General features: G+C 39.4%; 1 protein-coding gene across 1 annotated transcript; it reads left to right on the top strand.

Moving 5' to 3' along the window:
- The first annotated feature begins 282 nt into the window (after positions 1-282).
- Positions 283-6,822, top strand: bhmt (betaine-homocysteine methyltransferase). Its single transcript, XM_032569832.1, has 8 exons — positions 283-417; positions 560-692; positions 804-916; positions 1,668-1,859; positions 3,797-3,944; positions 5,220-5,402; positions 6,040-6,268; positions 6,371-6,822. Exons 1-8 carry the CDS (start codon positions 403-405, stop codon positions 6,549-6,551), a joined length of 1,194 nt encoding a protein of 397 aa, XP_032425723.1. The 5' UTR covers positions 283-402; the 3' UTR covers positions 6,552-6,822.
- Positions 6,823-10,649: the final 3,827 nt, after the last annotated feature.

Raw genomic sequence — 10,649 nt, 5'->3', positions numbered from 1 at the left:
CAGTGGAAGCGTGAGCTAAAGTAAGAGCACGCTGCATAAGACTGGGCTTTTATCTTCTTCTCGGCGCTTTCCTGGCATGTCGGAGCCAGGAGCGCGGAAAAGAAAAACATTGAAACCACCTCTCTTCTCAGCTACCTTTTTTTTTTTTTTGCCAACATCACACATTTTGTCTGTCGTCCAACAGCAGCCAAAATAAATTTCTTGCGCAAACTTGCAGCTAATAGCAAGGGAGGGAGTTGGAAAGACGATCCGCGTGTGGAGAGGGGTTGCAGGCGGTTCTTGCTGTGACATCAGGGGCTGCGCTCCCGTCTTGAACTATAAATGCAGCATGGATGCCTTCACGGATCCTTTCCCCCAGACTCGGAGCAACGGTGCAGCTGAGAGGAGGCGTCCGCGGAGACCATGGCACCAAAGAAAGTAAGGGCGCACGGCGAAGAGCCGAATAGTAATGTGCACAATTCAGTTTAAAATGTTGTTACTCTTTCTCTTGCACTTTTTTTTTTTATTTAAAATGATGTCAAACAGCGTTGTGTTTTACGTTTTCTTGTGGCGCGCGCAGGGCATTCTGGAGCGCCTGGATGCAGGAGAGGTGGTCGTCGGAGACGGAGGGTTTGTCTTCGCCCTGGAGAAGAGAGGTTACGTGAAAGCGGGGCCGTGGACTCCAGAGGCCGCGGCCGAATACCCCGAAGCAGGTAAACTGCATGGTTCCGTACTTTTTATTTTTATTTTATTTTTCTCTTCTTGTCTTCTAATCTCCTGACTCCCGGTGGAGACGATGCGCTAACAGCGGCGTGTTGTTCCAGTGCGGCAGCTGCACAGGGAGTTCCTGAGAGCTGGCTCTAACGTCATGCAGACCTTCACCTTCTATGCCAGCGATGATAAACTGGAGAACAGAGGGAACACTCAGCGCTTCACTGTAAGCTACAGTTCCTGAAAGTTTTCACATATACATATAGCTTTATTAAATTATATTAATGAAAGATGATGTTTACTTTCTGTCACAGATCTTCTGCTGGCTTTAGAAATGGACTTTGAGTAGGCCATTAGAACCAAATCTGGCCCACCATTTTAACCAGCTTTAGCTTTTTATCCAGTCCATTTGTTTATTATTACATTATTGGCTGCAGTTATTATGTTTTCAAATAAAACATTTTTTCAATGTTTTGTGAATAACATTATAACTTATGTTATTAAAGACATGGGCTCAAAAATGCAATATTATTTGGGAATTTATTACATTACGTTGTTACATTATCGGTGGCTGCACAATGTGTTTTCCACTTTTTGTTTATATATCTACGGAAGAAGGATTAGGGATACTGAAAAATAAAACAAATCAGATTTTAATCTCAGAATTTTGACTCCAAGAATCAGAATATTAAAGCCAGAATTCTAAGAAAAAAAGTATTAATTTTGACTTATTTCTCTCAGAAATATTTAGTCTCAGAATTCCGACTTTTGTTTTCAGAAGATTAAAGTCTGAATTCTTTTTTGTCAGTGGCCCTCTTCCGTATCTATCATATGAAATCACAATAAAATACATTTATAACTATAACTGTAACGTAAAAAAGTTCATCGGGCTTCGACGCTCCTCTTTGAACCATGAGGGTTGCTCTCGAGCTAAATGTAAAAGTGAAGCGTTTCTTTTTCTCCTCGTGAACCTTCAGGGGGAGCAAATCAACGAGGCGGCTTGCGACCTGGCCAGGGAGGTGGCCGACGAGGGCGATGCTCTGGTGGCGGGCGGAGTCTCGCAGACGCCCTCGTACCTCAGCTGTAAGAGCGAGGAAGACGTCAAGGCCATCTTCAAGAAGCAGATTGACGTCTTCGTCAAGAAAAATGTCAACTTCCTGATCGCAGAGGTATGTGACGGACACAAGACGTAGCTGGTGTTGAGAAGACGTGAAAATCTGAAGCACAAAGAGGTATTTCATATGTAAAGTCAAGCTAAAATTTGAGCCACCTAGCAGTCCAGTAGTGGACAAACTACTCCATATAGCTCTGGATAATAAATGACTTTATTATTATGACCAACTTTTTTTAGTAGTTTCTTGCAGGAATAGTCCCCTGGGCAAGACCCTCCTTCTTCCGCCCCCCAACCAATTAAAATGCAAACAATTGTCTGATTTATTTTTATTTTTTTCAGCAGGACGCAGATAATCTAGTTTCCTAGTATTCAGCAAGCAAGTAAAACTTACTCCACTACACATAGCAAACCTTTTCAGGGTACCACAGACAGAAAAAATATATTTTGTAGTTCTTGGGTGCCCCTCCCCTTTCTAATGCTGCCCTGGGCTACTGCCCAGATCACAAGGAAGGGTAAATTTACTCTGCTACACATGCATACAAGTAGCAGCAAACCTTTTCAGGACACAAAAAATAGAAAAGATATATTTTATTTTGTAGCTCTCGGGCACTCTGCCAACCACGTTTCTAATGTCGCCTTGGGAAACTGCCCGGATACTCCATATTGAAAACTGTTACATGTGTTAATGCACTGTCACCTCACCGATAGGAGGTCTCATTTTAAAATCCCAATGAGGATATCTTTGTGTGGATTTTCCTTTTTTAACAAAAAAACAAAACAAAAACAAACGTACAGGTAACCTTAAATATGCAGGCAGTTTTCTGATTTTATGCCTTAATGTTGGTACTTTATTTCTCCTTTAATTCTTCCTGTTCATAGTGTTCCCTGCCTACAACACACAAAACCCTCCCAAACTAAAAATCCATCAACACCATATGGAGGTTAAACACTTGCTGTGATTGAGGGTGAGTGGACTGATTATGTCCACAAGAGGGCAACAAAAGCAATCATTTTCATAATGAAAGTTGTTAAGGTGTAGTTCCCTCTACATTTAATGAGATGCCTCGTAAAGGTGGGTAGAAAGCCTTACATTGAATCAGTTATTTTGCAGTAGAATAATCTCATAATCTATAATTTCAGTGTTTATTCAGTTCCATGTTGCAAGATAATTGTCTTTGACGACATCCCGGGTCACGATGATAGTTACTTCTAATAATTCCTGTTAATTAGATGATCCTCAACTGTAATTGTGCGCTTTGGTCAGACGAGGTTACGATTGAGCTTTTCATCAACAAACACTTAAGCAAAACTTTAATATGTGGAAAAGCCCATACTTATACTGTGAAGTACAATAAAGGATGTGTGATACGGTGGGCCTGTGTTTTATGCAAAAGGCTCTTGGAAAACGTGTTAGTGTGTGACATCATAAGCTCTTTTCACATACCAGGATATTTTAAATAGAAATATGACGCAGATTGGCATTTCCATAACAGGTTTTGTTCACATTTTCAACAGGGCAGTGGCGTCCCCAAAAGGTGGGCAAGGGGGGACCATGGCCTCCTCTTAAAAAATGTTGGCCTAGAAAGCCTTACAAAGTCATCTTGTAGTTGTTGTAGAACCCAATAAATTAATTAATTTATAAAATCAAAACTAAAATTCAATATATATTAATATAAATAAATATTATTATTACTTCTTTGTTTTCCCTTTTTTTTAGTTTAGTTGTGCCCACCTTAAATTTTTACAAAATTTTTTATTAAATTTTTTTTTTTCAACCTTCTGAAAATTTTATGGGGGTGCTACTGCTCCAGGGGTGCCTATAATTTTGAAACTTTACTCAAAAGTCTGTGAGTTGTATTCTGAAAATCCAAAGGTGCAAACATCACCAGAACTACACCTAACTGTTGCTGCACTCAAGTGCTTTGATTCCTATTCCTAAGAGTCGTCACAGATTGTAACTCAGATTTTCCTCGTCCATTCTGCCCCATTCAGTACTTTGAGCACGTGGAGGAGGCTGAGTGGGCCGTTCAGGTTCTGAAGACCTCTGGAAAACCCGTGGCTGCGACTCTGTGCATCGGACCCGAGGGAGACCTGAATGGAGTCAGTCCTGGGGAATGCGCCGTCAAACTTGTGAAAGCAGGTAACAAGGTTTTTCATAACCGGTCATGTCATAGCCTGTCGGGTAAAAACCCTTTCTATGTTCTGGTTGTGGATTCTGAACCACACATGGAGATCTTCAAAATATATGTATTCCTAACCTGACCGGATTATGTAAGCACTGTGGCTAAATGTGGCCAGTGTTGCTTTTGGTCTTCATATCACAAAGTTCTGCTGCGGAAAGTCAAAGTTTGGTTTCGAAACCATGGAATGCAGTATGTGGCCTACAAATGAGGGTGTTAAGGATTTAAAGCTGCCAGTGTTTTCTTCCAGTGGTCTCTGCAGACGTATTTAGATTTGTATTTCAGTCATAAGTGGCACTTTTGCTTATAGTGTCGTACAATTACACTTGTGCAGGAATGTAGTGTGTAGTATTGCCGAACAACAAAGATGACTTATTGTGAAAAGACAATGACAATAAAAATCAGTTCACAAATCAGAAGAGCATATAGTGCACTAAAGGCACAGGACGAGATTTATTCAGAGGCACAAACTCCTGGAATAAACGATTTGTAAATAACAAATAAATAGGGATAGAAAACCCCCCCACAAATCAGCGATGTACAAGAGATATCTGTTTTTTTCCCTCTACTGGACCATTGACTCACCTTTTATATTACACAGTTTATGTCAAACTCCTAAACAGTTTGTCACCCTCATTCAGGCAATTTACATCAAACTTATGACAGTTTAGAAAACTCTTACAAAATCTTTTAACATCCTGAGAGCAGATGAAGTTCCAAATAACTTTCATGTTGTCTAAAAATCAACAACAGTTTGAAAATCATAATCATCCTTTATGAATTGCTGACTAAAATTGACTGAAATTCAACACTCTAAGGTATGTGTTACTGCCTCTGGTTAATGTTCAGTTTCCTATTGTTTTTTTATTTTATTTTATTTTTTTTACAGTTTTTGAATGTAGTTTACAGCATGAGACCTCGGTTTTAATACAGGTCATGCAAATAAAAATGTAGCTTCTTACTTAATGTCATATTTGAGGACTAACTTTCATAGGTGTCAATGACTTTTTACTCTGTTTCAAGTTTAACTTTCAGGATGGCAGGCTTGTGCTGCCCTCTGCTGGTGATTTCAACACATTACAGTGGAAAACAACAATGTTTACTTCTTGGAATAAGAACAATACTTCTGCACTAACATTAACTATTGCAGGAAAAAAGTAAAAAACAACAACAACAAACAAACACACTGTTTTGCCAGTGTAGTAGCGTTACAGAGTTATTCATTTGTTTCACAGGGGCAAACATTGTCGGCATCAACTGCCACTTTGACCCAGAGACCTGCGTGAAGACCGTGAAGCTGATGAAGGAGGGAGTGGAAAAGGCCGGGCTGAAGGCCCACTACATGACCCAGCCGCTGGGCTACCACACTCCCGACTGCAACCGACAGGGATTCATCGATCTTCCCGAGTTCCCGTTCGGTGAGCGCTTCAACTTCGCTTTGTTTCTCACCACAGACACTGACAGTTAGTTAGGGCTGGACGATAAATCAGTAGCAATATATATCGCGATAGACACGTAATCAATATCAGCAGATAACACGTCGGATAGAATATTCAATAACGTCACTGAACTACGCGCTAGAGCCGTACAGCATTCTGGGGGATGTAGGCAGAGGAAAGGATTTAGCCAACCTCGCAACGTTGGTGGCATTAACTAACTCACTCACTAATTGGTTACCTAGCAACTACCTGCTGAGTAACTCGCACAGCAGCAGTCTCAGGTTTTGCCACCGTCCTTCACAACCGCTTGAAAATAGGGATGCATTGATCCGATATTAAGATCTGAATTGTAATATCTATATTGAAAAAAATTCTTACTAAATTACCTAAATTCCTGCTTTATTATTTATTTTACATTATAGAATTCCTAGCTGCATTTTTGAGCCATTTACAAGGTTTGTTGCAGCTAATTTTAACATGTTTGACTATGGTAGTCAACCTATTGTTTTTGTCAGTTTCAGTTTCTCTATTATTACTATTATTATAGCCGTATCATCCAGCCCCACTGACAATAAACTGCGACTACAGAATCATTTGCATACGTTTTCCCCGACAGCCCTGGAGCCCAGAATCCTGACCAGATGGGAGATGCAGAAATACGCCCGGGATGCGTACAACGCCGGCATTCGTTATATCGGCGGGTGCTGCGGGTTTGAGCCCTACCACATCCGTGCTGTTTCTGAAGAGCTGGAACCTGAGCGGGGATTCCTTCCTGCCGGCTCCGAGAAGCACGGCAAATGGGGCACCGGCTTGGAGCTGCATACCAAGCCCTGGGTCAGAGCCAGGTAGATAATTCTCTAAAGTATTACGTTTTAAATCCTTTCCCTTTTGGGAATAACAGTAAAAGGATCAATGTGTAAACTAATGGGATCTGGTCCTGTGTGTAGGGCCCGTCGGGAATACTGGGAGAAACTACAGCCCGCCTCCGGGCGGCCATTTTGTCCTTCGATGTCCAAACCCGACAGCTGGGGTGTCACCAAGGGGCACGCCGAGCTGATGCAACAGAAAGAGGCCACCTCCAAGGAGCAGCTGAAAGTGCTCTTTGACAAGGCCACCCAAAATGTCTGAGCTCCCCGTCCCTGTTCCTGACACCCTAAAATAAATCCTCCTCTGAATAAAAGCAGAAAAAAATGAGTGACATTCCCTCAAACTTCACAAACCCAAACTGTCTAATCTAACCCCGTCTCCCGAGTATCTTTTAGGACTCAACAAGCAGTCTGAGTCGGATCATAAACCATGTCAAGTTACTGTACTGCAAGCTTCAAACTCGTGCCATAACACTCCAAAAGTCTGATGTTGTGTGAAACAATAAATGAACGAATAAATCAAGCGAACCAAATCTGCATGTGTGGGTTGGTGTTTGTAAGAAACAGCAGAGGAAATGCTTTTATTTTTCACCTAATCATTTCATGGAGGGTAAGCAAGTGATGGAGGTTTTCCTAAAAATCCCTTTAAGATTCCTATTTATAATAATTAATGTACAAAAGACTGTTTCATTATGGGGTGCTGAAAGTGAAAACAAGTCAACTTTCAACACAACAGCAACAACCCATTTTAAACTTTTTCCTCCACCGGGGATGTCTTGTAAATGTCTCCATGTTCCCAAATCTATTTAACATTTGGCCTTTTTGTAACCACAAACTTAGATGTGTTTTATTGGAACTGAATGTTACAGACCGACACAAAGTAGCACATAATTTTGAAGTGGAATAAAAGTCACTCATGGCTTTCAAGTTATATTTTTATATAAAAATCTCAAACCTGTGGTATGCGTTTATATCCAGCCCCCCTGCCTTATTATTTGGGGTTCTACAACTTTATGGCCTCTTCTCTAAAACTCTGTAGCAAATCTGTGCAACCTTCAAAGAGCAGCTGAGATAAATTACACACATGTGGACTCTATTTACCAATTAGGAACAGCTTGTTGTTTGGAGTGGATTTTATTTAAAGGTATACTAAATTACGCCAAATTCAAACGACACTTTATTTTTAGATTTTTTTTAAACTTGTATTAAAAATTTAAAGCCATTTCTCCAAACACTTTACAACAACGGCCTACTTTACGTGAATCTATCATAAAATCCCAATAAATGTTATCAGTTGTGTCTTAGTTTTTTACAATGAAGGCCCAAAATTGTGAAGTTCAAAGCAAATGGGTGGCAAAAACAAAATCTAGATATATATATATATTTGAATAAAAGTTTCAAAATAAAATTGTTGCTTTTTAAAAATTATTTTGTTGGCTCAAAAAACTTAGAAGATTTCAGTGATATCTTAGTAGAAAAGTGACCTGTAGATTTTTGTATGCCCAAAACATAAATAGTGTCTCTCACTTTTCTGGACTCTTATTTACCACCTGAACAGTTTAAGAAGAAGTGGGGAGAAAGATTTATCCTTTTCGTAAATTAAGACGTGTTTAAGTGTCTTTGTGTTGAGATTAAAACCCTACATGAGAGTCCCACGCCAGAGTCAAAGAGGACTCTATGGGTAAAATCCCCTTTTCCAAAAAGAGAACAATCAGTGAAGCTAGGATGCTCTATCTGTATGTGGGCATGTTTTAAAACTCGGCTGTCCTGAGGGAGTTTTTGACTTCCTGTTTATTCATGTAGTGTTCTGGGTCTGCAAGTAACATGGCATGAAGTGTTTTTCTATTAAAAGACTTTTCTTGCTGGAAAACATGCAATTCTTTCCCCACTTGGTATCCAAACACATTTTACCTCATGGAAACAACTGAAGTTTTTCCACTCACACAATCAGATAATCAATTTATCTTCAGCCAAGGCACTCAAACATATCTTGAGTAAAAATGGAAAATGGTCAGATATTTAAAAAAAATTTTTAGACAGCTATATGACAGTTTTACATAATTACAGCATATCCCAGGGGCGCTGCCAGGAATCTTGGGCCCCCTGACAAAAAGTTTAATTGGGCCCCTCCCGCCCACGCAGTTGCTGTTACAATTTCTTGAGTCTATCTGACCCACCAAAAGCGTTACAATTTTAAAGGCTTGCAACTGCCTTGCTTTCTTTGGTCCAATACTGATAACTAGCACAATATTTACTGCTCATGAATTTAACATCCAACGGTTTGCATACGATATGCAAGTAGGTTACTTATATTTTTTCTATTAGTTTTAGCTTACTGAAATGTTTCTCGCCACGAGCAGCAGTCATAGGCAACATGCAAAATATACATAAAACAATCCAGACTTCTCAAAAAATGCTATGTGGTTGCATTTTATTCAAGCTGCAGTACATAACTTCAATAAAAATATATGTTTTCTCCATATTTGTTAAAGCTGTCACCCTGTCGTGACAGTTTGTTATGAGACAGATAATCTGTGAAAACAATCAATCTCTTCCACCTCCTCCCTGAACTACTATTGCTGGCTAAAGTAATGCAACATTCCAGGCCAAAACAACCAATTAGAACCAGTAGGAGGGTCTTAGTGCTGTCAATCAACATCATTCATTCACTGCTAAATGTGCTAATGGTGGAAAAACAACTTGTCATTAGAGGAAAATCGTTTATTTGCTGTCACTGGTAGCTATGCTAACTAGACTGAGCATTTACAACAGGCCATGCTAGCTGCAGCATAGCACAGAGCGAGAGGGAAGAAGGATGCCACTGACTGGTTGTTTTTAGCACTTTGAGAAAGCAGAGGAAATAGATTTTTCACAGATTATCTCTCATGCCATACTTTCACAACATGACAGTTTTAAGAAATATGTGAGGAAAAAAAGAGATATTTTTTATAAAAGTTACATAGTGCAGCTGTAATTTCACTTAGGAGAGGACGGGTCAGGAGGGGCGCAGGTTAGAGCTGCTGACTGACTCATCTGTTAAGTGGTAAAAGGTACAGGGACAAGTTAAATATATGAATATCTTGGTAATTTTTTTCCTTAATTCATTAAATGCTAGTGAAAAGGAGGCAAACAGTCTGTAGACTAAGCTAACTATGCTAAATGGTTGATAATCTCACACAGTCTACCCACTTCTCTCGGGGAAAAACTGGGTTATAAATTGACACTTATGTCCTTTTCTTGTCCTTATCTCGCTATTTTTTCTTTTTTTTGAAACCCTGACCTTTTTATTTTTCTTAGCAGCACAGTAACATAGCCACAGTAGTTCCTGTCTTCTACTGTCTGCTGCTGAACACAGTCAAGCCTCCAAGGAGGAACCAACCACTTCATGCAGATCCAGGGGGGTTCAGGGGAAATATGCATGTGTGTTTTTTGGTCTGGGAGTGAGAACATAAAATTTGTACTGCTAAAAACAAGCTTCGAAAATACAATATGATTAATTTTGTAATTGACAGGGCCCCAAATTTTTTTATTTTTTTATTTCTATGAACAAAAAATAAATAAATAAATTGTGGAGGGCCCCCTGTTGGTTAGGGGCCCTTAGAATTGTCATAACGTTTCCCCCCTGTACAGCGCCCCTGGCATATCTACAATTTCCCAACAACACACTTCTTTACACAATCATTTTTATTACAAATTATTTAAATAATGGCTGAATATAAAAATAAAAGAACATCATGCACAAGTGTACATCTTCACTGCAAACATTTTCAGGGTTCCTCTAGTGTATTTGATTTTTGGCGGATGTGATCATAAAAGCAGAAGATAATTGAGCATGAAGACTAAAGAAGTGTAACTCGTGTTCATGTATGACAAAATACAGACACTCGCATTTTTAAATAAATTATATTGAACATATAAAACAAAGATATGGTAATAGCCTTTAGGTCTGAACAACAAAAAAACAACAAACTACGAACAGATTGAATAGATAACATTTTGAACAACAAACAGATCAGAAAGTACAGACGTCAAAATTAACAACATAAAAAAGCAGCAACAACACTAGAGGCGAACAAGTCTATGTGAATAATAATAAAAAGCTTACATTTTACTTTTGCTTAAACGTTGTGAAAGGTCTTTTGATCCACTCTGCTTGCTATATGCATTTTTTTTGGCCTTCAGTACGTGCTGTACGTGGTTGCGTCACGGATTTGCCCACGTGTAGATGTTTTTGCTCCTCGTGCACGTCGACTGAAGGAGAAAAAGAGGTTTAACAAAGTCAGAGTGGGATTGAGGCACATTAAAGAATATTTAGGTAAATTACATAAAATAATATAGCAAATATTGGCAGTATCTGTGG

Source organism: Xiphophorus hellerii, chromosome 8 (genome assembly GCF_003331165.1).
Source record: "Xiphophorus hellerii strain 12219 chromosome 8, Xiphophorus_hellerii-4.1, whole genome shotgun sequence".
Lineage (NCBI taxonomy): Eukaryota > Metazoa > Chordata > Actinopteri > Cyprinodontiformes > Poeciliidae > Xiphophorus > Xiphophorus hellerii.
This window is presented reverse-complemented; position numbering and strand designations above follow the sequence as displayed.

Excerpts from the sequence above, each read along its gene's own strand:
- bhmt (XM_032569832.1), top strand. Across the intron at positions 917-1,667 it reads GGAACACTCAGCGCTTCACT|GGGGAGCAAATCAACGAGGC; the intron begins GTAAGCTACAGT and ends GTGAACCTTCAG. Across the intron at positions 3,945-5,219 it reads CGTCAAACTTGTGAAAGCAG|GGGCAAACATTGTCGGCATC; the intron begins GTAACAAGGTTT and ends TTTGTTTCACAG.